Raw genomic sequence first — 21845 nt, 5'->3', positions numbered from 1 at the left:
TTTAGTACAATTTAAATTTATAATTTGAATTGATAATTTATTAATAAAATGATATTATTTTATATAAATAATAAATAAAATATTAATTCAAACTATAAATTTAGTTTAAATTGAATTATAAATTTAAATCATTAATTTAAACTATAAATTTAAATAATTAATTTGAGTTAAACTTAAATTAAATTTTAAAAAATAAATAAAATTTTTAATTTAAATCTTACTATAATTTTAATTTAATAAATTTAAAACAAACCAAACTACTTCCGGTAGAGTATAAGTGGAAATTAACTCTATTAAATTCAAAATCAATTATGACATACATGTGTAAGAGTAGCATAAAAGCTGCGTGCTATCTTCAATTTTTTGTTTCGCGCTTTCCACGACACTCTTTTTCCAAGGGCTCCCTCCCTCGCCAAATATTTGGAGCCAAAAACACGTCCCAGTTGGTACGGCACGTAAAATCTTCATTTAAAACTTTTAATGTTATTATTTAAAATATTTTATAAAATTTAAATCTCAATTTATATAAAAATATATAACTACTGTACTTGTGCTTTGTGTGCACGTCGCCGTTAAACAAACAGACCCCCTTCTCTCATCCAGCTTACAATTTTTATCGGCCGAGTCAGTTGCTTTCTCGGCGGGTTTTATTATTTCCAAGGAAATTCATTTTCAGTCGATTCGCTATCCATTCGGAGACTGTATTTCGAGAATTTTCCTTTTAACTTCCCTACAATACGCTTCTCAATAAAAAACCCAAACGTGTAAATTTTGATACTCTTCTGTGTCAGTGACTAAAATTAGGGTTTCCCATCAAATCTAGGGTTTCAATTGGTGTTTTCGATTGAATACGAAATTTATTAATACAGCCGTATTTTCTTCTATTGGCATTATGCTGTATTGGATGTGAATTAGGGTTTTACTTTTCGAGACGAAGAAGAAGATGATAATAAAACGACATTCCAAACTCGAAACGGCGAATTCGGAGCGGACCAAGATTGCGGATCCCTTTTATGAAGACGAAGACGCCGACGAGGCTGTCTACCTGTCAAATCCCAAGAAACGCAGAAGAAGAGACAGCGATGATTATCGTTCAATGCATCTTGAAGTCGATGATTTTAGCAGTTGTTCAGGTTCTTGGATTAGTGAGGATGGCCCTTATTGGGGTTCTAAATACGATTCCAATTCAAAGAATTTTAATTATATTAACAAAGGCACAAATCGAAGCTCCGTAAGGCATCAGCCTCCTGCATCAAAATCGTTGAGAAGAACTCAGATGCTTCCTTCTAAACACGACGACTCAGTTCTCGTGGTAGGTGACACGGATTCCAGCTTCGGTGATGATGATTATAATGACGATGAGGAAGTTAAAGGCGGTTTTGAAAGAAAATACAGTGGAACAAATTTATTGAGAGAAAAGTTTGGTTTCAGAAGCTCAAATTACTACTCAGTAAGAGAAAAAGAGATGGGCTATATAGGGTTCAATGATTTTGATCCTAGAGAGTATCTGGTTTCACGTAACTCTACTATGCCGGTGCATAAGCTGAATTCTGTACCATTTGTTGATAACGAGCAGTATATTCATCGGTTTAGTTCTAGAAATGTAGACAAATCGACCAATGAGAAAGGCAAAAAGAAAGATGTGTACAAGCCGGAGGATTTTGCTTTGGGTGATTTAGTGTGGGCTAAATGTGGGAGAACATACCCTGCTTGGCCAGCCATTGTGATTGATCCCATTGTGCAAGCTCCTGAAGCTGTTCTGAGATGCTGCATTCCTGGTGCACTTTGTGTCATGTTCTTTGGCTATTCAAAGAACGGAACACAGAGGGTAATTTTATTGCCTCTTTATTGCTTGATCATGTTCTATTTTTGCAGTTTTTTATTGTTTAATTTATAGAATGTGTTTATTTATATCTGCTATTTGATTGGCAGGATTATGGCTGGGTGAAACAAGGAATGATTTTCCCTTTTGCAGAATTCATGGACAGGTGAGTTCATTACTTTTATTATATGATTTTGGAATAATTTCGTTAGGCTATGAACATTCTGGTTAACTTTTATTATATAATTTTGGAATGATTTTGTTGCGCTATGAACATGTTGGTTAATTTCTGGTTGTTTAGATTTAGGGAGCCGACTCAGTTGTCCAAGAGCAAGCTAAGTGATTTTCGGAGGGCATTGGAGGAGGCAATTTTAGCAGAGCATGGTTTTTTGGACACGAACCTTGGGATTGGGCAAACTCATTATCATAAATCTTATTCTTGTGGAGTTGAAGAAGCTACTGGTTCAAGTCAGGATGAATATTATTTTCAGAACCAGGTAAAATTTTAGAATTTGCTTTCTCTTCTTTCTTCTAAGTTTGGATTCATAATTGAGTGCTTTATGGGCATTTAAGTCTCATGATTTGTGTCAGTTTCAATGCTGTAGTCAGTAGCCTAACTGTTGGATAAGATATGTAAAAAGCTTATTAGCCTAATATACTTATGATCAGCATGACTTGGGTTGGTTTCTGTTTCTTGTTCCACTATATCACTTGAAACTAATGCAATTATAAATGAAAATATGATATGCAAAGAACTTGGTTGTACAATGTACCTATTTAAGCATCCATACAAATGTTATAACTTAGCTTGCCACTCACTCTAGTAATAACCATATGGAAATTTAAAAAATTGTTAACTCAGAAAGTACTTTCTACCTGTCATCTTATTTATTAGCAGCATGCAGCCTAATTGCTTCTGGTTAACTACTAGAAAAGAAAACCATAACCATACATGTTACCTATTACTTATGTGAATTGTAGTCATTTATCATATTTATTGGTTTTTTTCAGTGTGAAATTCTGCCTTGAAATTAACAAACTTATCATATAAAATTCTGAATGAATTTCAGTTATAACTTGGGGTTTTCTATTATTATATTTTAGTCAATGAAGCTTCAATAAATTTGGTTGCTGAGTTACAAAAATTCATCTAGTTAATCAACTTTGCAGAATGCTTGTTATAAGAATGCAAGACCTTGTGACAGTTGTGGCTCAATTATGCAGAATGCATGTTTTCTATTATTATTTTTTAGTCAAGGATGCTTCAATAAATTTGGTCGTTGAGTTACAAAAATTCATCTAGTTAATCAACTTTGCAGAATGCTTGTTATAAGGATGCAAGACCTTGTGATGGTTGTGGCTCAATTCGTCCTTGCAAAGTGAAAAAAACGGGGGGTTCAATATCTAAAGGCCATTTCTTTTGCAAACATTGCACTAAGGTTCATAAGTAAATCATATGAATTTTATTCCATATAGATATAACTTCCAGCTTTATCAATTGTGAAAGTGTAGACATATATCTATTATTTCTAAATGATATCTACTACAATATTTCTACAGCTACAAAAGTCAAAACAGTATTGTGGCATATGCAAGAAAATTTGGCACCATTCAGATGGTGGGAACTGGGTGAGGTTATTCACACTTGAAATTAGATTTACAACTCTTTCTTTAGTGCAACAGATGAATGATCTGAGAATCTTTTTATTCTTAATTTTCCGGCTCAGGTATGCTGTGATGGTTGTAATGTTTGGGTACATGCTGAGTGTGATAAAATTTCCAGCAAAGTATTTAAGGTGTGCTTATTTTATTTAATTTGTAGTATGTTTTGGTTAATTTATGTTATATTCCCAAAATGCATTAAATTTGGGGCCTTACATACTTGGTTGTGATGTGAAGAGTCTGGAGTACATTGATTACTTTTGCCCGGATTGCAAAGCAAGGCTTAAAGCTGAATCACATATAGACAAATGGTTGCCAAGTGTCAAGTATGTTAGTGCTATCTCTGCTTGTTTTTTCCTTCTTGTGGTTTACTGGCATTCTCAGGTTTAACTCAATGTTTATTATTGCATCTTTGGGATGTGAGATGTAAACCTAATTCTGTGACAAATATATCTTGAACAGGCCTATAGAAAATAATGGACAATTGTTGCTGCCTGATAATGTAATAGTAGTATGCAACAACATGGAAGGAGCATATATTCCAAGACTTCATTTGTAAGTCCTGATAACTTTTCATTATTGGTGATAGGTGTATATGGAAACTTAGTATTTTATACTTATTAGTAAAAAGATAAAATAAAGATTGCTCAAGTATTCATTCTCTCTCTTCTTCTCCTTTACACTAATTTTTTTCTGTGTTTGTTAACAACTAGTTGCTCTGTCTCTTCTGGATATACAGTTCTACTGATTAAAAAGTGTTTACCAAATACGTATATTATTTTACTCAGGGTTCCTGTTCATTAATTTATCTTCATTTTTGCATTTTATTTGTCTTTTTTATTAGTAGAAAATTTTAGTTAGTTAATTATAATTTATTATGTTGAAGAAAAATTAAGCTAAGTGCTTCTGTTCTTTTGTTCTTTAGAGTTGTCTGCAGGTGTGGTTCTTGTGGGTCTAAGAAGCGCACACTTAGTGAATGGGAACGCCATACTGGGTGCAGAGCAAAAAAATGGAAGTATAGTGTGAAAGTCAAGGGGACATCACTACCACTAGAAAAATGGGTTAGTATTGATCTTTATCAGATTGGAATATCTTTTCTGGCCATTCTTTCCATGTCATGCGTAAGGATTTTCATTTAATAGAAAAACAAAGTGAATTAGTTAAAGCAACCAGCCAAACATATTTAAGATTAGAGCTCATTCGTGATTGCACTTGATTGCTGAGTCCCCAATAGCAAATTCTGTTTAGAACTTATAACTTATGATGGATTTCCAGAAAATCCTATATATTCAGTCTGACTGTTGATTTTGATGCTATTATCAAATTTGAGCTTATGTGCAATAAATAACCTAAGCATATTTTTTTGACAGCTACTTTATCAAAGTATTGTTGAAACTTTTGGAAAAGATTCTAGTATTGTATGTGGTACTATTATGCTAGGCACTAAAGGATATTACTTGATTTTTCTTCCTCGTATGGGAAGAGTATGCCATATTTGTAACAGCTGCATACCCATGTCATTTGACTATTGTTATAGGCTATTGTTTATTTCTTTTCTCACTAGGATTTATGCTTCTTATATGCAAAGAATTAATGTTGAAGACATTGCAGATTGCTGAGTTTAATGCTCATGGTGTGGATCCAGTGAAGTTGGATAAGGAAAAGTTGCTTTCCTTATTGAAAGGTTGTTAGCTTTAATTGATGTTGATATTCTTCATTCTCATTCTTTCCTTAATCTAGGGCAGGGTGTTGAACAGAATCTATTAGCATGTCCTCAGTTGCAGGAAACTTAATTGACTTGATTTAACTGCAACAGAGAAGTATGAGCCTCTTGATGCAAAATGGACAACAGAAAGATGTGCTATCTGTAGATGGGTTGAAGACTGGGATTATAACAAAATTATCATCTGCAATAGGTATATATATCTTCCTTTATTTCTTAAAGCAAGTTAAGTGTAGTTTGAGCAATAAATATTATGATTTTTGCTGATGCAAAAACAAGAGCTTAATTAATACTCTAAATCATTTATCTCAGCAGCAGTGCTATTTTTTCAGGTGTCAAATTGCTGTCCACCAAGAGTGCTATGGGGCAACCAATGTTCAAGACTTTACTTCATGGGTTTGTAGAGCATGTGAAAAACCTGATGCTGAGAGGCAGTGTTGCCTCTGTCCCATCCAAGGCATGTCCCTATAACTGAATTTCTTATTGTTTCTTAGCTGTTCTGAGACTTGGTATGCAGTCCTTCTATTCAACTCCATGTAAGTTTTTTACTAATCCCCGGGTAGGAGAGAAAATGGGCAGTGTTGTGATTTTACTTTGTGCATTGCCTTCAATAACTTGTACAATTTGTTTATTGTTTATATGTGTATTCTTAATTATGTTTCTGACATTATCTGACAAATAGAGGTGGCACCAGAAAGTTTAAATTGAAGGAACTGAACTACATATATTAAATGTTTCTCAAAATAATGTAATTTTTAAGGAAGACTTTTACTGGCAAAGGTTTGACAAAATAAAAATCCCTTAGTGTATCAGGAATTGTTTCAGTGTAGGATACATATTTCTATGCATCAGATTCAGTTAGATTTTGTTTTTAAGAGACTGGACCTAAAATAATCTTCTCTGGCATGTTATGAAACTAGTTCTGAAATTTATCTGATTTAGTTGACTCTAGTCTCCAATGATTAATTGTGTTATCTATTGAAATCGCTTTTCTAGGTGGTGCTTTGAAGCCAACTGATGTTGAGCCGCTTTGGGTTCATGTTACATGCGCTTGGTTCAGGCCTGAAGTTGGTTTCTTGAATCATGAGAAAATGGAACCTGCAACTGGAATCCTTAGGATACCAACAAATTCATTTTTAAAGGTACACTGGTCACAATGATTGTCTAGACAGCTTCTCTTTTCTGTAGTACATAGAAATACCTGTTGTCAAACTGTGCAAAGAATTGGCTCTGTCATGCTTGAAGTTACTTCTGTTTCTTTTTCCTAGATGATATTTTCATGGCATTATATGAGTTTATTGTGAGGAACTGTGGCTGAGTTGCAGTTTTTCTGTTAATAGTATCTTTCTTCCCTCTAAAAAATGAAAAAAAAAAATTTAATGCAATTTTATTTTGTTACTCTATGAGCTCATACATTGTTTTGCTATGTAGCATTAAAAGTAATGAATGTTTGTGATTAAACTATCTTTTAAATGTGACTGCAGAATTGCATAATCTGTAAAACAACTCATGGTTCATGTACTCAGTGTTGCAAGTGTGCCACATATTTTCATGCAACGTGTGCATCAAGGGCAGGATATAGCATGGAAGTAAGTTTTACTTTATTGTTTAGTTCTAAACATATTCTTGTTCTGAAACTTGTGATGATACTAATCTGGTCACTAATGAAAATGGGGTTTCATATGATCCCTCTAATGTGAGGATTTATTTTGTTCTGAATTGGAAATATGAGAATTGAAGAAAGTAATTACATATTAACTGGAATTTCAGATACAATGCTTGGAGAAGAACGGGAGACAGATAACGAGGAAGTTAATTTACTGTGCCATTCACAGGTTGGGAAATTTATTTTTTTTTTGTTTTATTGGAAAGACTCTTTGATCCCTCTTTCCCTCTACTGTAGAATAGAGAAATGTATGTGAAACTTCATTCTCCACATCTGTTAGTTTGGTCTTTGTTTTTCATGCCCTGGTTTGGTACAGGTCCCCAAACCCAGATGCTGTTGTAGTTGTACATACTCCAACTGGAGTTTTTGCTGGAAGAAACATGTTACAGAGCCAGAAGGGTTGTTTTCGAGGTTCTAGGCTGGTTTCATCTAAGAGAACAGAGTTTCCTGAAGCTTCTACTTCAGAGGCTTATGAGCTTGAACCTCTATCTGCTGCAAGATGCCGTGTTTTTAGAAGATCAAAGGATAAGGTGATAAATTGGGAACCAAAATTTATTCATGTGTGTAACTTTTTTCTGAGAATTCTTGTCATTTTCTTGTGATTGAACTGAGCTTCTTTCAAAGCTTGCATTTCTTGCCTCGTAAGGACAAAGTCTGATACTTTTTATTTTTGCTTGTCTCTGAGATTGTTTTGATCTATTTTCTCTTATTTCTGTCTCATTCTAATCATTATTATTGTTTGTAGAGTGTGGATAGGGTGCCAATATTCCACCGACCAATGGGGCCAAGTCATCATTCTTTAGATGCAATAAATAGCCTGAGTGCATTTGAAGTAATATTCTTGTCCCTTTTATGTTAGCTATTTTCTTAAGCTTTTCATATATGTATATATGGCTGTGGGTTTGGATATGAGGAGCGTACATTAATCTAATGGTCTAAAAATTGTGTCAAAATACAATGCCATTGATATGTAAACATATCTTTTTGTTTGTACTTTGCCTTTCAGAGTGAAATAATTTCCTCTGGGTTCCTTTCCATTATTTCAACATTTGCTATAAAGTTACATACTTAATTTTGTCACACTGCAGCAAATCAGTGAATGTAAGAATTTCACATCATTCAGGGAACGTCTTTACCACTTACAGGTAAACCATAATTCTACATGCATAATAACTATGTCTTAATCTATGTAATGTTGTAATTAAGTTTAATTCTGCCTTCAGAGAACTGAAACCCATCGGGTTTGTTTCGGGAAATCTGGCATTCATGGATGGGGCCTCTTCGCACGTAGAAACATGCAGGAGGGAGAAATGGTTATTGATTTTTAATCTTATTAATGCTCCTATCTACTTTTAAGGCTTTGTGTTTAAGCACTAGATCCCTCTTTGGGTGATTTTCTCAATAAGGCAATAGTTTCTGGATACCTCTTAAGTGAAGCCATTTTAATTCTAGGCATGTCTGTCTTCAGGTCGTTGAGTATCGTGGTGAACAAGTGACACAAAGTGTTGCTGATCTGAGGGAGGCACAATATCGTAAAGAAGGCAAAGATTGCTATGTGAGTTTTCTTTTTTCTTTTTCCTTTTTGTGTGTACCTAGTCAGCTTACTTGTGCATGGGCTTTGGTATCGTCTCATGAATAGCTTTTAATTATTTTAGTGGACTGGAAATGTAACATCAATGTCTGTGTTATTTAGTAATTGAATGTTTTACTGTGTTGTACTTTTAATTATTTGGTTTCTGATATTGGAGTTAACACCTAAAATGGAGAGAAAATCTCCAAAATGTTCTATTTATTATTGATGCTGTCTGTTATTTACTTATTTTTATGTTTTTCTTAGAAGTTGATTTAATTTGTTTTGACAGCTATTCAAGATCAGTGAGGAAGTGGTAATTGATGCCACAAACAAGGGGAATATCGCACGCCTAATTAATCATTCAGTAAGTTCTTGTTACTGCAATTAAAACTTTTAGGATTGAGAAGCAAACTTTTCCAATATTACCCGCATTCATTCTGGAGAACCAGCAGAAAGCGCATGTATTTGAGCTTTCAGCTTCAGCTTCTGATGCCATGCCAATCTTCCAATGTCTTGTTACTTCACATCTGACTTCCATATGCATGAAGCTTGTTACTTAGATTCAATCTGCTGTCTCATTGCATGCTCCAACTATATCCAACTAAAGTTGTTTGTGTCGGCACTATCCACAATGTCCACCAATCATAATACTCATATTAGCCTGTTTTTTATGCTTCTCTTGACATTTCAGCCCTCTGTTGGCTACTTGAGTATTCGTCACAAGATACTGAGGAAAGTTATTATTGAAATTTGGATGACTGCAGCCCTTTTTTGGCATCTACATTGGTTATATTCTCCAAAGCATAAGAAGAACTAAACAATTACTACCTCTTGTTGCAGTGCATGCCCAATTGCTATGCTAGGATCATGAGCGTAGGTGATCAACAGAACCGGATTGTTCTGATTGCTAAGACGGATGTGTCAGCCGGAGAGGAGCTAACGTATGATTATTCTCCTTATATATTTCTGCATATGATTTTTTTGGGTCTAGATTCATACTCATCAATCGATCCATTTTTTAACTTTGCTATTTTAGATGAGGAATAAAAGAAACTTTATTTGGTTAACAGGTATGATTACTTATTTGACCCAGATGAGCCTGATGAATCGAAAGTCCCTTGTTTATGCAAATCTCCCAACTGCCGGATGTTTATGAATTAGGTTACTATTTAATTCCCATTGTAATTTTACAAACTGGGCTCATCTTTAATTCCATTGGGAATCTCACATTTTTTTCAATTTAGCTTGTAATTCTTTTATTCTCTTTAATTGTAGCCTCATTCTTGACGAAGCACAAAAAAGGATAAAAAAAGCTAACAATAACCCTTTTAGGGATTTCAAATCCAGGATAGAGAAATCTCCTAGGGAATTCAAAATTCACTGATAATCATTGATATTATTTGCAGAACAAGACTTTACATTAAACTAATCCTAATATTATTAGAGTAAGAAAATTTTAATTTCTATTATAATTAAATTGAAAATAAGAAATGAAATTTAGCTAAAACAAATCTTCCTAATTTAACTAATTCTCTTTTTATGATTCTAGATATGCAATAAAACGTAAATTATAGTAGTTTGGCGAGTTGCTATTGTAAATTAATGTAAGCATAAACTGTTAGGATTTTGATTTTTTTGAAGAGCCCCATGAGGTCTACCACTCTACCCCTTGCAGAAGCACAGAGAATGAACCGTTCAGGATTTGGTGCTCTTATTTATCTAAAATTGTAAAAAATAAAATAAAATCATTTCCTTGAAAATTAGAGTATTTAGTGGTTGTGTTTAAAGGGTGAAAAATAATGTGAGTTGAGCCATGCGATGAATTACATTTCAATGAAATGAGGTAGATCCCTTGAAGATGTTCAAGTATATCATTGTATTGGCTAACAAAATTTACATGAAATTTAAAGTCAGCATATGATTCAAGACACTTGAATATTGCCTCAGCTGTCTAAAGCCAATAATTCATCCACAACAGTACCGACTAAGATTAAACACACAGATAAAACTATTACTTCTTCGCAAGCAACTTCTTTGGAAGCTTCTCCACTGGGGTTGATTTCAGCAAGAAAAGCCTGGTAGCACGCTCTTGCAAGGTGCCCCCGCATTTTAGCCCACGTGCTTGGAGTTCAGATTTTAATCTTTCCATGCCAAGAGCCTATCAAAACAACAAAATGATCAAGTTAAGACAATTATTGACTGACCGTGGCAAGACTAAATATTAATCATCTAACAATGCCCACAAAATAAGACAGCATCGCTCAAGAAGTTCTCATCCGCAGGATTCATGTCAATCAAACATGAAGAGATTGAATGGATTCGAAAAGGGAGAGTTTTGTAGAATGCATGAACTAATTGATCGTTCTTATCCTCATGAAGGTAAAATATATATCGTTGGTCAAAATCGGAGGATGAGACTAAAATATAATGCAGTCAAAGCCCTAAGGAAGAAAGGATATATTCAAATAGTCTGTATGATGATATATAAATATGATAGATATTTTAGACAGCAAGAAATTCTTAAATTCTCTATATTCTAAAAGAGATTACAAAAATTCCCTTCATTTACATACTATGCACATGCTAGTCCTGGGTTAGTCCTTGAACACTTGCATTAAAATCTTACTGTCTTTTGGTTTCAAGAAATATGTGATACCACCATCTGGATCGCATTAGAACAATTATCAGACCAACCAATCAAGTCAAGCACACAAAAGGTAAAAAATAAATTAAAGAAATTGCATATAACAAGCATACCTCCATCTCCACAGCTGAATTGAATTCATTAAAATCCAAAGGCCTTTTCAATTCTCCAACATTTGTACATGCAACAACTGCTCCTTCGGGAACTCTGAATTTACTTTCAGAGGCACCACTAGCTTCAGCATCCATGGGTCCATTTTCATTAACTTCCTCATCTCTTGAACTCAAAACATTTGGAGATTCACCAACTACTTCCTCTGAATTTCCAGCTGCAGGTCCACCACCAGACTTGTGCATAGCTTCAGTTACAGAAACCAATTTCAGCTCCACGCTAAAGGCTCCAGTACTCTGCACCTTTTCTTCATTAATCTTGGGTTCAGCCACACCATTCTCCTCAGGGTTCGCATCTTCACTGGAGCATCCACTGGATTCAAAGTTTGGCTGCACAAGAGTCTCTTTCTCTTCTTCAGAACCACTCTCAGATGAACCTTCACCAGAAAGTTCTCCATCTGGTTTCCCATCTGTAACTGAACCTGTACTCCCCTCAGTACCCTCACTTAAATCTGATTGACTCCTATTATTTAAAACTATAGATTTCTCATTTTCTTCACCATTGTCATCCTCACTATCTTCATCTTCACTTTCACCCAATTTTCTCTTCCCCATCCTAACAAAATCAAACATCAAAACCAAAATAAATCAGAAAACAAATTTCTCAAGGATTTGATAATATCAGTATTGCAATATTTGACAGCATACAAAATGCAATATTCATATATCCATAGACGTATTAAATATTGCATTAAATTCTATCGTTTTTCCTAAATTTCTCAAAAGTCCAAACGCATTTAATCACATTAAAAGTGAAAACTTCCAATAATGATAAAAAATGTATAGATAAAAAACGAAACCCTAAATCCGTTCCTAAGGCACACCAATTGAATTATTGAATCTTTAAATTAGATGAATGTAGTTAAAGATGAGCCCTCACCAAATCTTCAACCTTTTGGCCTCCGCTGCTGCTGTTCCAACAGTCTTTCGTTTAACATTGCCAAACGCCTCCCTCACCGATTCCTCAACCTTAGCCACACACTTCGCCGACTCTTCTCTATACGTGGACACGTACTTCTCAGCCTCTCCATCTCCAACTCCTTTTTTCCCTTTTTTCGCTGCCTTCTTAATAAATTCCTCCGCAATTTTCTCCAACCTCCTCTCCTCTACCTCCATCTTCCACTCTTCCAACTTCTTCTCCGCATTCACGTGCCTCAACCTCCGTCCACTCATATCTCGACACGCATCAAAGTTGTTTGTCTTCTTTTGACCCGCCTTTGTAGCCGCGCCACGGAGTAAAGACCCGAACCCACCTTTTCCTCCCAAAAGAGGAAGCACGAGGTGGAAGGTGATGTTATCATCGGAAATTACGGATCCGTCCTTCAATTGGATGCCAGAGTAGATAAGTCGCTGAAGGTGGGTGGGTATTTTGGTGGCTTCGTAGATGCGATTCTTGATCTCGTGGCCATACACACTTGGAGTAGAGAAATTTAGGGTTGCGGTTTTTCCATTCAGAAGCCTCACGAATAGCTGTAATGGCTTCAGATTGACGTTGTGATCTTCCATTCCTTTGATTGTGAAGAAGATGATCGATCTGTGAATTACGAGACGACGAATACAGATTATCTTTGATTTCGGGCTTTTGTATTTGTAAACAAAAGAGCCCTAATTTCTCGCATATATAATTATTTTTAAAAAAAAACGGGATCAGTGCTTGACACGTGCACGTTGTAGGTCCCAATTTCCACGAAGGTGAACTCTTCGGCTGACATGGCAAACACTAACCGTGATCATCCGTGTAACAATGGATCTCGGGTAAAAATAAATCCGAACCAAACTACTTGACGCGATCACCATAAATAAGAATGACGAGAAATTCATTTCATCGGTCTCAGCAAGGAACGATGATATGAACAAGAAGGAAGACCTTACGTCGGTGGATCCAAATCTACCGCGATGGGTGTGCCAGAACTGTCGCAATTCCCTTTGTATCGTCGGCGCCGATTCTTACGCCGACAGATACTTAAACGACTCTGCTCGCTCTAGTTAGGGTTTTCTCTGTCTCTCCTGCTATTAATTTATACCATTAGCCATGATTAATTAGTCATAGCTGGTGCTTTTATTAATCAGTTGTCGAATTTTCTTATTTTGAGCCGAATAATATTTTATCATCAATATCAATTCTTTTTTTTCATTTTTTTTTTTTTGAAGTTTAGCTTAAAACAGTATTTTAGGTTCTGCATGTTGTCACCATGGCGATTGAGGTTTTAGTACTTAGGTTTAACTCCTGTAAGTTGTACTATTTGTAATAACTCGATGAATTTTGTGGTGAATGTTGTAGGCCTATATATAAATAAACAGATTTCAATTGAGTGCAATCTATTATCATTCATTTGTTCTTGGGCTTATACCTTAAAAAATGTCGTTTTTGGAATTAAGTTGGTATTAATGTCAATGAATTTGGATGATAACATGCAGCAATGCAAGGCTCTTCAATGCATGTGGCCAACAGTGTGCTAGGTTCAACAAGGATGGATAATTCTTTTGTCGTTTTGCCAAAACAAAGGCTTCAGTCACAAGGGGTACCTCCACGTCCTCGTAGTACTTCTGGCCAACCTGATGTAGGCCAATCTGGAAAATCTATGGATGAATCTTTTGTGGTGGTTTACAAGTCTGAGTCTCCATCTGATGGAAGTGCCGCCCAGTTGCCCACACCAGACGGAGGAGCAAATGGTCCTTTACAGCCAAACAACTCTGGCTTCCATTCAACTATAACTGTTCTTAAACGTGCTTTTGAGATTGCCACAACCCAGACACAGGTATACCCAATGTTAAGGCCTTTTTATTGGTTTTCACATTTTCTTCTAATGTTTGAGCTTCTTGTTCATGTTTGATGTTGATGTTTCAAGGTATTTAGATTAAAATCTTTGTGTCTCCTATTCAGGTTGAGCAACCTTTATGTCTTGAGTGCATGAGAGTGTTGTCTGATAAACTTGATAAGGAGGTTGAAGATGTAACCAGGGACATTGAAGCATATGAAGCCTGCCTTGAGCGCTTGGAGGTGGATTCACATGATGTCCTAAGTGAGGCTGATTTTCTCAAGGAGAAATTAAAGGTGCTTACTTGGAAACAGTTTTTATGCGTATGATACATTCCTATATTTATAAACATAATTGTATTAATCATTATGACCATTTATTCGGTGGTTGTAATGATTAATAGACTAGACAAAATGCAAGTGGTATTTTAGAAAGACATGGTTGGCTCATTATTACAAATAATTTGAACATACATTCCAGTTTACTATATATTGTTAATGAAGCAAGGACAAGATCATAAATGAGTTAAAGGCTAAATCTCTAAATTAGGATTACATTGAAGTTTCCTAATTTATGAGTATTCGGTTTTGATTGATATCAGCACAAATAGGTTTTGAAATGTTTTGCAACTGAGTAAAAATTTCTTTATCTTTTCTTGATGCTTTTAGATTGAGGAAGAAGAAAGAAAACTTGAAGCAGCAATAAGAGAAACAGAGAAGCAGTCTGCAGAAGTACATGCTGAACTGAAGGAACTGGAGTTAAAATCTAAACGTTTTAAGGAACTGGAGGAGCGGTATATTTCTTTAGTAGATACATTTTGGCTGATCAAACTATTTACAGCCCCCACTTTGTGTTTGTATTTCCAGATAAACTATGATGTCTCGACGTTTTTTAATTACTCTTTAGTTTATTCTTTTTGTATTTTATATGCTCTTTATATTTATAGACCCATGTAAGCGGTAGTTGTTCTTCTTTCATGATTCTTAAACTAATGTTAACAGGTATTGGCAGGAGTTCAATAATTTCCAATTTCAATTGATTGCTTATCAGGTGAGTTGATTGTCTTCACTGTCTTTTTTGTCCTCCACCCGCTGTCTTCCAGTGAAAGTAGTTTAAATTGACTCAGAAGATCGTTGGGCTTTGATCATTACCATAATTAATCCATTGTTCCTTTTCCTAATGGGAAATTATCCTTATACAACCATTTAATTCATATTAGATTGATTTGGTTTATATAGTTAATTGTTTTTTTATACGACATTTGTTATGATGATCTTCTATGGTTGGATGGTACACACTTATGTAATCCTTTTACTGCCATCTTCTGATTAAATAATTTTCTCTTAATAGGAAGAGAGAGATGCGATCTCAACCAAAATTGAAGTTTCGCAAGCACATTTAGAGTTGTTGAAGAAAACTAATGTAATGAATGATGCCTTCCCCATCTTTCATGATGGAGAATTTGGAACAATCAACAACTTTCGGCTGGGACGACTTCCTAAAATTCCTGTAAGAGAAGAGATCATCTCTGTTAAATCTTTTGAGAATTTTCATTCACTTGCTGGTGGAAGTGTTTTCCTTTTGTTGCAATACTGCTGTTTTAAACATTTATGTGTTGGGTTTATATTTTGATAAAATGGAACAAATGGTGCTGCACACTTCTTTATACAACAATTGACTCAGTAAAAGGGGGATTGCTTCTTGCCCATCATTTACTCTTTATGGTATATTCCACTAACATGTTTTCAGATAGATTGGATTAAAGCTTATATTATACTTTTAAAATGCTGGGGAAACATTTAGGTCGAATGGGATGAGATTAATGCTGCCTGGGGCCAAGCTTGCCTTCTCCTCCACACAATGTGCCAGTATTTCCGTCCAAAGTTTCAGTATCCTTTTCAATGAAGCATATACTATTTCTGCGTTCTATTGATTATTCGTGGACTGTGGTATACTCTTATGATTGATAATACATTCAAGTGTATACCCATCTATGTAGATGGCTTGCCTTCTTTGCAATGGTGCTTTCAACTTATACCCCTTAATATGAATTTACTGTTTTTGTTGCATAAGCTATCATGCCAAGATTTCTCAGTTTTTTACAAAGGCTCAGTGTTAGTTGTCATATTTACAAGTGCTCTAATTCTCTAAAACATTTAGTAACCAGAGTCTGGCATTTTAAATTATATTCTGTCCAATTGAACTATATAGAGATATGCGATATCCTTAATCAGTAACTTTCAGCTATCGGATAAAAATTATTCCTATGGGGAGCTACCCACGGATAATGGACAGCAGCAACAGTACTTATGAACTGTAAGTACTAACTACTTCATTGGTGTTAAATCAGTTATCTTTAAATGTGGTGCATGTTCAATATATTTCATGGTGTATAAAGTGCATTTTGATCTAAATATACTTTATTGATACTCGAAAGATAAATTTCTTTGGCTTGGCTAGAAATTATTACTTTCAATGCTCAGTTTTATATGATAGAAATATCTGTGATATAGCAGAGATCCAGGGAGATGCCCTTAATAGACCATGCCTCTATATCAGTGTCAGTTCATATTTTTCTTATTGTTGGATGCTAATTAATGAGTATATCTTAGGTTTGGTCCAGTGAATTTGTTTTGGAGCACTCGCTATGACAGAGCAATGACATTGTTCTTGACATGTCTAAAGGACTTTGCTGAGTTTGCATATTCTAAAGACCTGGAAAATAACATTCCACCGGATAAGTGTTTCAAACTGCCATATAAGTGAGTTGTCTTGTCTCTGAAAAAAAGAGCTCATTGAGTATGGTTAGATTTTTTTTTTTTTCTTTCATGCTTGTAATGTTATGCATAATCATGGACTAACCATGCAGGATTGAAAATGACAAAGTTGAAAACTACTCCATCACACAGAGCTTCAAGAAGCCAGAAAATTGGACCAAAGCTCTCAAATACACTCTCTGCAATTTGAAGTGGGCGCTCTACTGGTTTGTTGGGAACACTAACTTTCAACCCCTTAGTGCAACAGTGGCTTCACCCACTGAAGTACCAGCCAGAGGCCCTGTGTAGTTGAAGCGTGGTACTGACATCAAATCCACAGCTCGTAACTTATCAAAGCCATGATTTAGAAATGGGATCAATGTTAATCAATACTTAAATAGAAGCTGTTCAATATGCTTAATCTTTTGCAGTTAATAGCACATGTGTTAGCCGCCAACCTCTTCCCCTTGCCGATCAAGTACAAACTCGCACAGAGTCTGTGGATTCCCCTGAATCATAAATCAGTATTAACACCACCACACCTGCAAATAAAATAATTAAGCTGGGGTTATTAAGAATCACTTAATTGGTCTCCTAGCCATTTTTGTGTTACTCACTGTGCCTTCGTGGTCTGACAGTTGTACTTTTGACAAGGCGCTAGCCCCCTGCCTTGCCATTTTTGACTCAGCCCGATACGTAGTCGTGTCTATCGGGTACAGAATAGTAAATCTTTAATGAAATAGTTGTCGATAGAAAGTCAATAATTTTGTCCTGTTTATCTCTCTGATAATTAGTATCATAATAATTAAGAATTTACTGGCTTCTCGTTAAACTAGACAAAAGGCATATAAATCCAAACGTAGTGCTTGCTTCAGACTCGATAAATAACTAATTGCACATTATAACTTTACATGATAGAACAAAAATCTGGACAAACCACTGAACATTAAAATACTCGACAGTTCCACCTCTCTAGAAGTCTTTGGCCGTAAAGTCAGGCTCAGTAGGCTTTTGAGGTATGAGTGGTGGTAACCTCTGAGCCAATCTCGTGCTGCGTCCACCATTCTGCCGCAACGGTCGTAGTAGATTGGCCGCAAACTTTGATGCATAGATGGTTGCAGCAAGGCTAGTGGGGCCCGTCTCTGTTGCCAGAGCATCTTGAAGTCTATCTTCTGCTTCGCGTAAGGATTTTGTAAGTTTCTTCCTGCAGTACCGGCGCCAAGCTGCTTGTATAAAACATGCTGCCCATGTTCTCCACTGTACCGAGTGGAATCTGATAGCATTATCACCGCAATTTGACCCATTATAAGCAATTTTACAATCAAGAAAAATGAATAAAAGATTTTTTAAAAAATGAATTCGTACCTGAAACTGTGCTGAAGCTGCTTGCTGTGAAGACGCCGGTATTGAGAGGCAAAAAATTTCAAGTCCTCAGCCATGAGAGCAAAGGCTTCAACCTCTGATAGAGCTTGTACAGTTCTAGTTGAGATGGGAAGATAGGTGGAGGATTGGGGGTCCAAGGCCCACGTAAGAAGAGCTTCTCCACAGAAATCAGTTGCCTTGAGATAAACAGCATTGAAGAAGCCAGTTCTTCCACCATTAGTGGTCATGGAAACTAGCTTTCCTCTCATGATAAAAAGCATCTCTTCAATTGGATCCCCCTCGCGGAGAATGAAGCTCTTCTCTGTGCAAAGGACTGGCTTTAAACGATCACACATTGCATCCAACAATTGCTCATCCATTTTCTCGAACATTGGAACCTAAATTGAAAAACGTTTTAGCTGTTCCTTGGACAATTATCTTGTAAAGAAATTATTTATGGAAAAAGCACTCACTTTCTTGAGTAGGTCCCAACAAAGATGATGCTTTATATCCCTCCTGAGATCTTTCGGAAGGTTTCGAATTAGAGCGTCTTCTTCAACACCTCTTGTTTCTTGCCATTTATATTGTTCATATTTTCTAATTCGGTCCTTGAGATTTTCAGGGAGCAAACGATGAGACATCCACTGCTCTGTATCTCTTCTCCTTATTCTCATTTCCTCTACTCTAACAGTTTTAGATTGCAGATATTTCTGCGAAAGTATAAGAAATTATGATTGACAGATTAAAACAGAGTAGCGAAAGGAAATCAGATGAATATTTTTAATGTTTCGTGGCCATACCTGCATATTCCCAATAAGAAGAGCAAACAAAACTAATCCAGAGATAGATATGAAGAAAGCAAAGAAAATCTCTCCCACATAAGTACTTGTTCTGAGATTTTGGCCCAGAGAACTGAAAAGAAAAAAAAACAGCAAACACAACTTAAATCAGTGAAAAAATTTACACACATTTCAAAGTATCTTTATTTTCATTAGATGGTAACAAAACACAAACCTAAGATTACGCAGACCCCACCAGAAGCAGTAAAAGAATTTCTTTGAAAAATGCTTTTCTTCCACCACCCTTGACCGAAGAGCATCAATTGCTATGCCGAAGTTGAATCCATTCGGTACACTTATATCATCAGGATCAATAAAAGGGCATGAATTATTCAGAAACCCGGCGTTCGATTTACCATGTTCGCAGTACAAAGAATGATGTTTACAATTAGTCGGATCTTTTTCGCACACCTGGCGCCAGCAGCTATCTTGTCGTTCAATTGAATACAAGTACCAAATAGCTCCAATCATCTGCCAAGTCACATTTTTCAATGATGAGAAAATCAATATAAACAGTTACAAATGGTGCTACAGATTTAAAAAAAATGGCAAATTAAATTTACATGACTGGCTAACATATAAAGGAAGAGATTTAGAGCAGCTCCAAGCTCTGCTGTTTCAGTGAAATTGCCAGAAGTTCTATTTACATCGTGGTACAATGGATATAAACGAGCAACTCTTGGAACATATTGGCATATAATAACAGCTTTCAACGTCTCCTTTGTGATTAATGCAATGGGGCCTTTCCTAGAGGCGATTATAAGAAGAACCACCTGGGGAAGAAAAGCTTTGTTAAAATTCATACTTATTTTTAAAGCATCTATCAAGTGAAGAACACAAACCTGTGGAAGAGGAAGAATTGCCAGAACGTCAAAAACGAAGTAAGAGGTCAAATATCTCTTGGCTATGGCTTTAGGATCATCAATCAACTCGCCCCTTCCGAAGACTCGAGACGAAGGGGAAATAAACCCAGTACGGAATTGAAATATTATATGAAGTATATAGAAGAGATCAACGGCTGTACGAAACAGACAAACAGAGATCTCTAAATTAAAGTCAACGTTAAGGCATTTCTTTTTTCCATCAATCACTGGGATGTAAAAGAACAATGGGTCTATGGCCAATGCAATCACACAAGAAATCATAAATATTTTGTTCCAACGTTGAAGAAACTGGCTTTGTGGGTTAAGAATTTTCTTTCCAGACTCAGGTTCCAATGCTGACTGATTAACATGAGAAGGGATTCTTAATGGCTTCTTTATGCTTTTAATTTTTTCAGAACCCATTTCAAAGCATCTCTGAAAGCTTTCTATAACAGCACTTATAGTTGGCCTAATCCTTCTCGAATAAAACCCATTTTCCAAGGGTAATCGCCTCTCTGAATCAGATTTTTCTGAACTCCAATCTTCAAATCTGAAAAACAAAAAAGAATAGATATAGAAAACTGCGTGAGCCAAGTTTCACCGGAAAAGTAAACTGATCAGAAGCCACCAAAATGGAATCACCAGTCAGACTATTCAGTAAAAAGCAATAAAAAAGAGGATGACTGACTGTTTCAATCCATTATATCTTGTGGTCAACATGAATATCATATCTCTGGTTTATACTGCTGTGATCAAACAACTGATTATGCTATTTTGGCAATTTTTTCAATTTTCTTTACTGTAATCTGCAACGCATATTAAATGAATAAAAAGAAAAGCAACAAAATAAAAATGCAGCCAAAGAAACTAACCTTACAAATTTCACACGCCCCATATTCATAGCTTCCTGCTACAATATTGTTTCCAGTCTCAACTATGAACCCCAAATAATAGTTTGACTTTTCACATCAACAAATATATTACTTGGGTGCCTTCAGCCTGCAAAAGTTCAACAAAATTTGTAACAAAAATTCTAAACTTATACGCAGATTTAAAAACTACATACATACATACATACATACTTATATATATATATATATATATACCACTCAAATTAAACAACTAAGTCCTAACCTTGTGCAAGTTATTAAATTTTTGGAAAAAAAATTAGTAAAAAATTTCTTATTATCCCCTGGTCACAACCTACTAGACTACACACCTAACTTTTTCTCTTTCTTTAATCGTGATACAGAATGCTTGTCTTTTGTGAGAACGGAAACATTTAAGAAAAATCAGAAGCATGTTGAACAAGTGAATTCGTTTCAGTAAAGGAACCGTGTAAGGCATTCTACAATCACCCAAAAAATGAGAAGAAGAAAAAATATTCAAAGATCAATTATAAAGTTTAAACTCTGCCATTACAATGAAAACATTGTAAAAATCTCTCTTTCTACATGAGAAAAGTGAAAACAAAAAATTAAATTAGAAAAATTTTTATGCAGATATGGTTCGTACTTCATAACAGAGAAAAGAAACAACCTACCTCTCTAAACTAACAAGGAAACGATCTGAATTTCTTAAAAAAGAAAATTTTCCACTGTTTAATAAAATTTTTTCTCATAAGCCAAACATAAACTACAAGATCATGAAGAAAAAGAAAAGTTGCACATACCCTTATCTTTATGAGCGATGAAAAAGGAAAGAAGATACAGTTTAAACTTTAAAGAAGTGAAAAACAAAACAAAATGGTCAAGTAAACGCAGAGTTTTGAAAGGAAAGTTCGTGGTGAAGCATGTAATTGCAGTTACTGTCCGCGTAATCAGAAAGAAGGAAAAACAGAGAGAAGAATGAGTCCACTGAAACGAAGAGTCAAGGCCTCCGCGCCACACCCTCCAATAAACTGTTTTCGTACAACTTCTATTGGAAAGTGGGACCGACCTCGGCCTACGTGGACAAAAAAGGGGACCCTCCTGGTCTGATATATATATATATATATATATATATAT

The 21845-nt window shown here is 35.4% G+C and overlaps 4 protein-coding genes across 8 annotated transcripts; 2 read left to right on the top strand and 2 right to left on the bottom strand.

Annotated features, from left to right (window-relative positions):
* Positions 1-549: 549 nt before the first annotated feature.
* Positions 550-9685, top strand: LOC123223437 (histone-lysine N-methyltransferase ATX3-like). Its single transcript, XM_044646599.1, has 23 exons — positions 550-1828; positions 1933-1988; positions 2124-2319; positions 3142-3261; positions 3383-3451; positions 3550-3618; positions 3722-3810; positions 3947-4039; positions 4410-4545; positions 5096-5168; positions 5301-5400; positions 5540-5664; positions 6204-6349; positions 6692-6796; positions 6978-7042; positions 7190-7403; positions 7619-7705; positions 7962-8018; positions 8097-8186; positions 8342-8428; positions 8736-8810; positions 9287-9387; positions 9517-9685. The coding sequence occupies exons 1-23, from the start codon at positions 944-946 to the stop codon at positions 9605-9607; spliced, it is 3129 nt and encodes a 1042-aa protein (XP_044502534.1). The 5' UTR covers positions 550-943; the 3' UTR covers positions 9608-9685.
* Positions 9686-10171: 486 nt separating this feature from the next.
* Positions 10172-12861, bottom strand: LOC123223441 (replication stress response regulator SDE2-like). 2 transcript variants are annotated; one of them, XR_006503792.1, is made up of 4 exons: positions 12141-12861; positions 11204-11816; positions 10405-10604; positions 10172-10290 (listed from the first exon to the last, which is right to left on the bottom strand). XR_006503792.1 is itself a non-coding variant. In XM_044646606.1 (3 exons), the coding sequence occupies exons 1-3, from the start codon at positions 12764-12766 to the stop codon at positions 10458-10460; spliced, it is 1386 nt and encodes a 461-aa protein (XP_044502541.1). In that variant the 5' UTR covers positions 12767-12861; the 3' UTR covers positions 10306-10457. The 2 variants fall into 2 exon arrangements, 1 of the variants encoding a protein (XP_044502541.1); XM_044646606.1 differs by lacking the exon at positions 10172-10290 and having other exon boundaries at positions 10306-10604.
* Positions 12862-13045: 184 nt separating this feature from the next.
* Positions 13046-17232, top strand: LOC123223440 (beclin-1-like protein). The gene is made up of 10 exons (XM_044646604.1): positions 13046-13245; positions 13679-14019; positions 14145-14315; positions 14688-14812; positions 15021-15069; positions 15370-15528; positions 15823-15908; positions 16264-16335; positions 16632-16781; positions 16889-17232. Exons 1-10 carry the CDS (start codon positions 13110-13112, stop codon positions 17082-17084), a joined length of 1485 nt encoding a protein of 494 aa, XP_044502539.1. The 5' UTR covers positions 13046-13109; the 3' UTR covers positions 17085-17232.
* A 391-nt stretch (positions 17233-17623) lies between these two features.
* On the bottom strand, positions 17624-21727 carry LOC123223438 (putative cyclic nucleotide-gated ion channel 13). Of its 4 annotated transcripts, none has more exons than XM_044646600.1 (9): positions 21512-21727; positions 20712-20838; positions 19819-20389; positions 19540-19749; positions 19152-19447; positions 18938-19049; positions 18611-18847; positions 18141-18535; positions 17624-18048 (listed from the first exon to the last, which is right to left on the bottom strand). In XM_044646600.1, the coding sequence occupies exons 2-9, from the start codon at positions 20738-20740 to the stop codon at positions 17748-17750; spliced, it is 2151 nt and encodes a 716-aa protein (XP_044502535.1). In that variant the 5' UTR covers positions 20741-20838; positions 21512-21727; the 3' UTR covers positions 17624-17747. The 4 variants fall into 4 exon arrangements, with proteins under 4 accessions (XP_044502535.1, XP_044502538.1, XP_044502536.1 ...); XM_044646603.1 differs by having other exon boundaries at positions 19624-19749; XM_044646601.1 differs by lacking the exon at positions 21512-21727 and adding an exon at positions 21383-21481.
* Positions 21728-21845: the final 118 nt, after the last annotated feature.

The sequence above is a fragment of the Mangifera indica genome, chromosome 8 (assembly GCF_011075055.1).
Source record: "Mangifera indica cultivar Alphonso chromosome 8, CATAS_Mindica_2.1, whole genome shotgun sequence".
NCBI lineage: Eukaryota > Viridiplantae > Streptophyta > Magnoliopsida > Sapindales > Anacardiaceae > Mangifera > Mangifera indica.
Note: the sequence above shows the minus strand (reverse complement) of the source record. Positions and strands in the feature narration are given on the sequence as shown.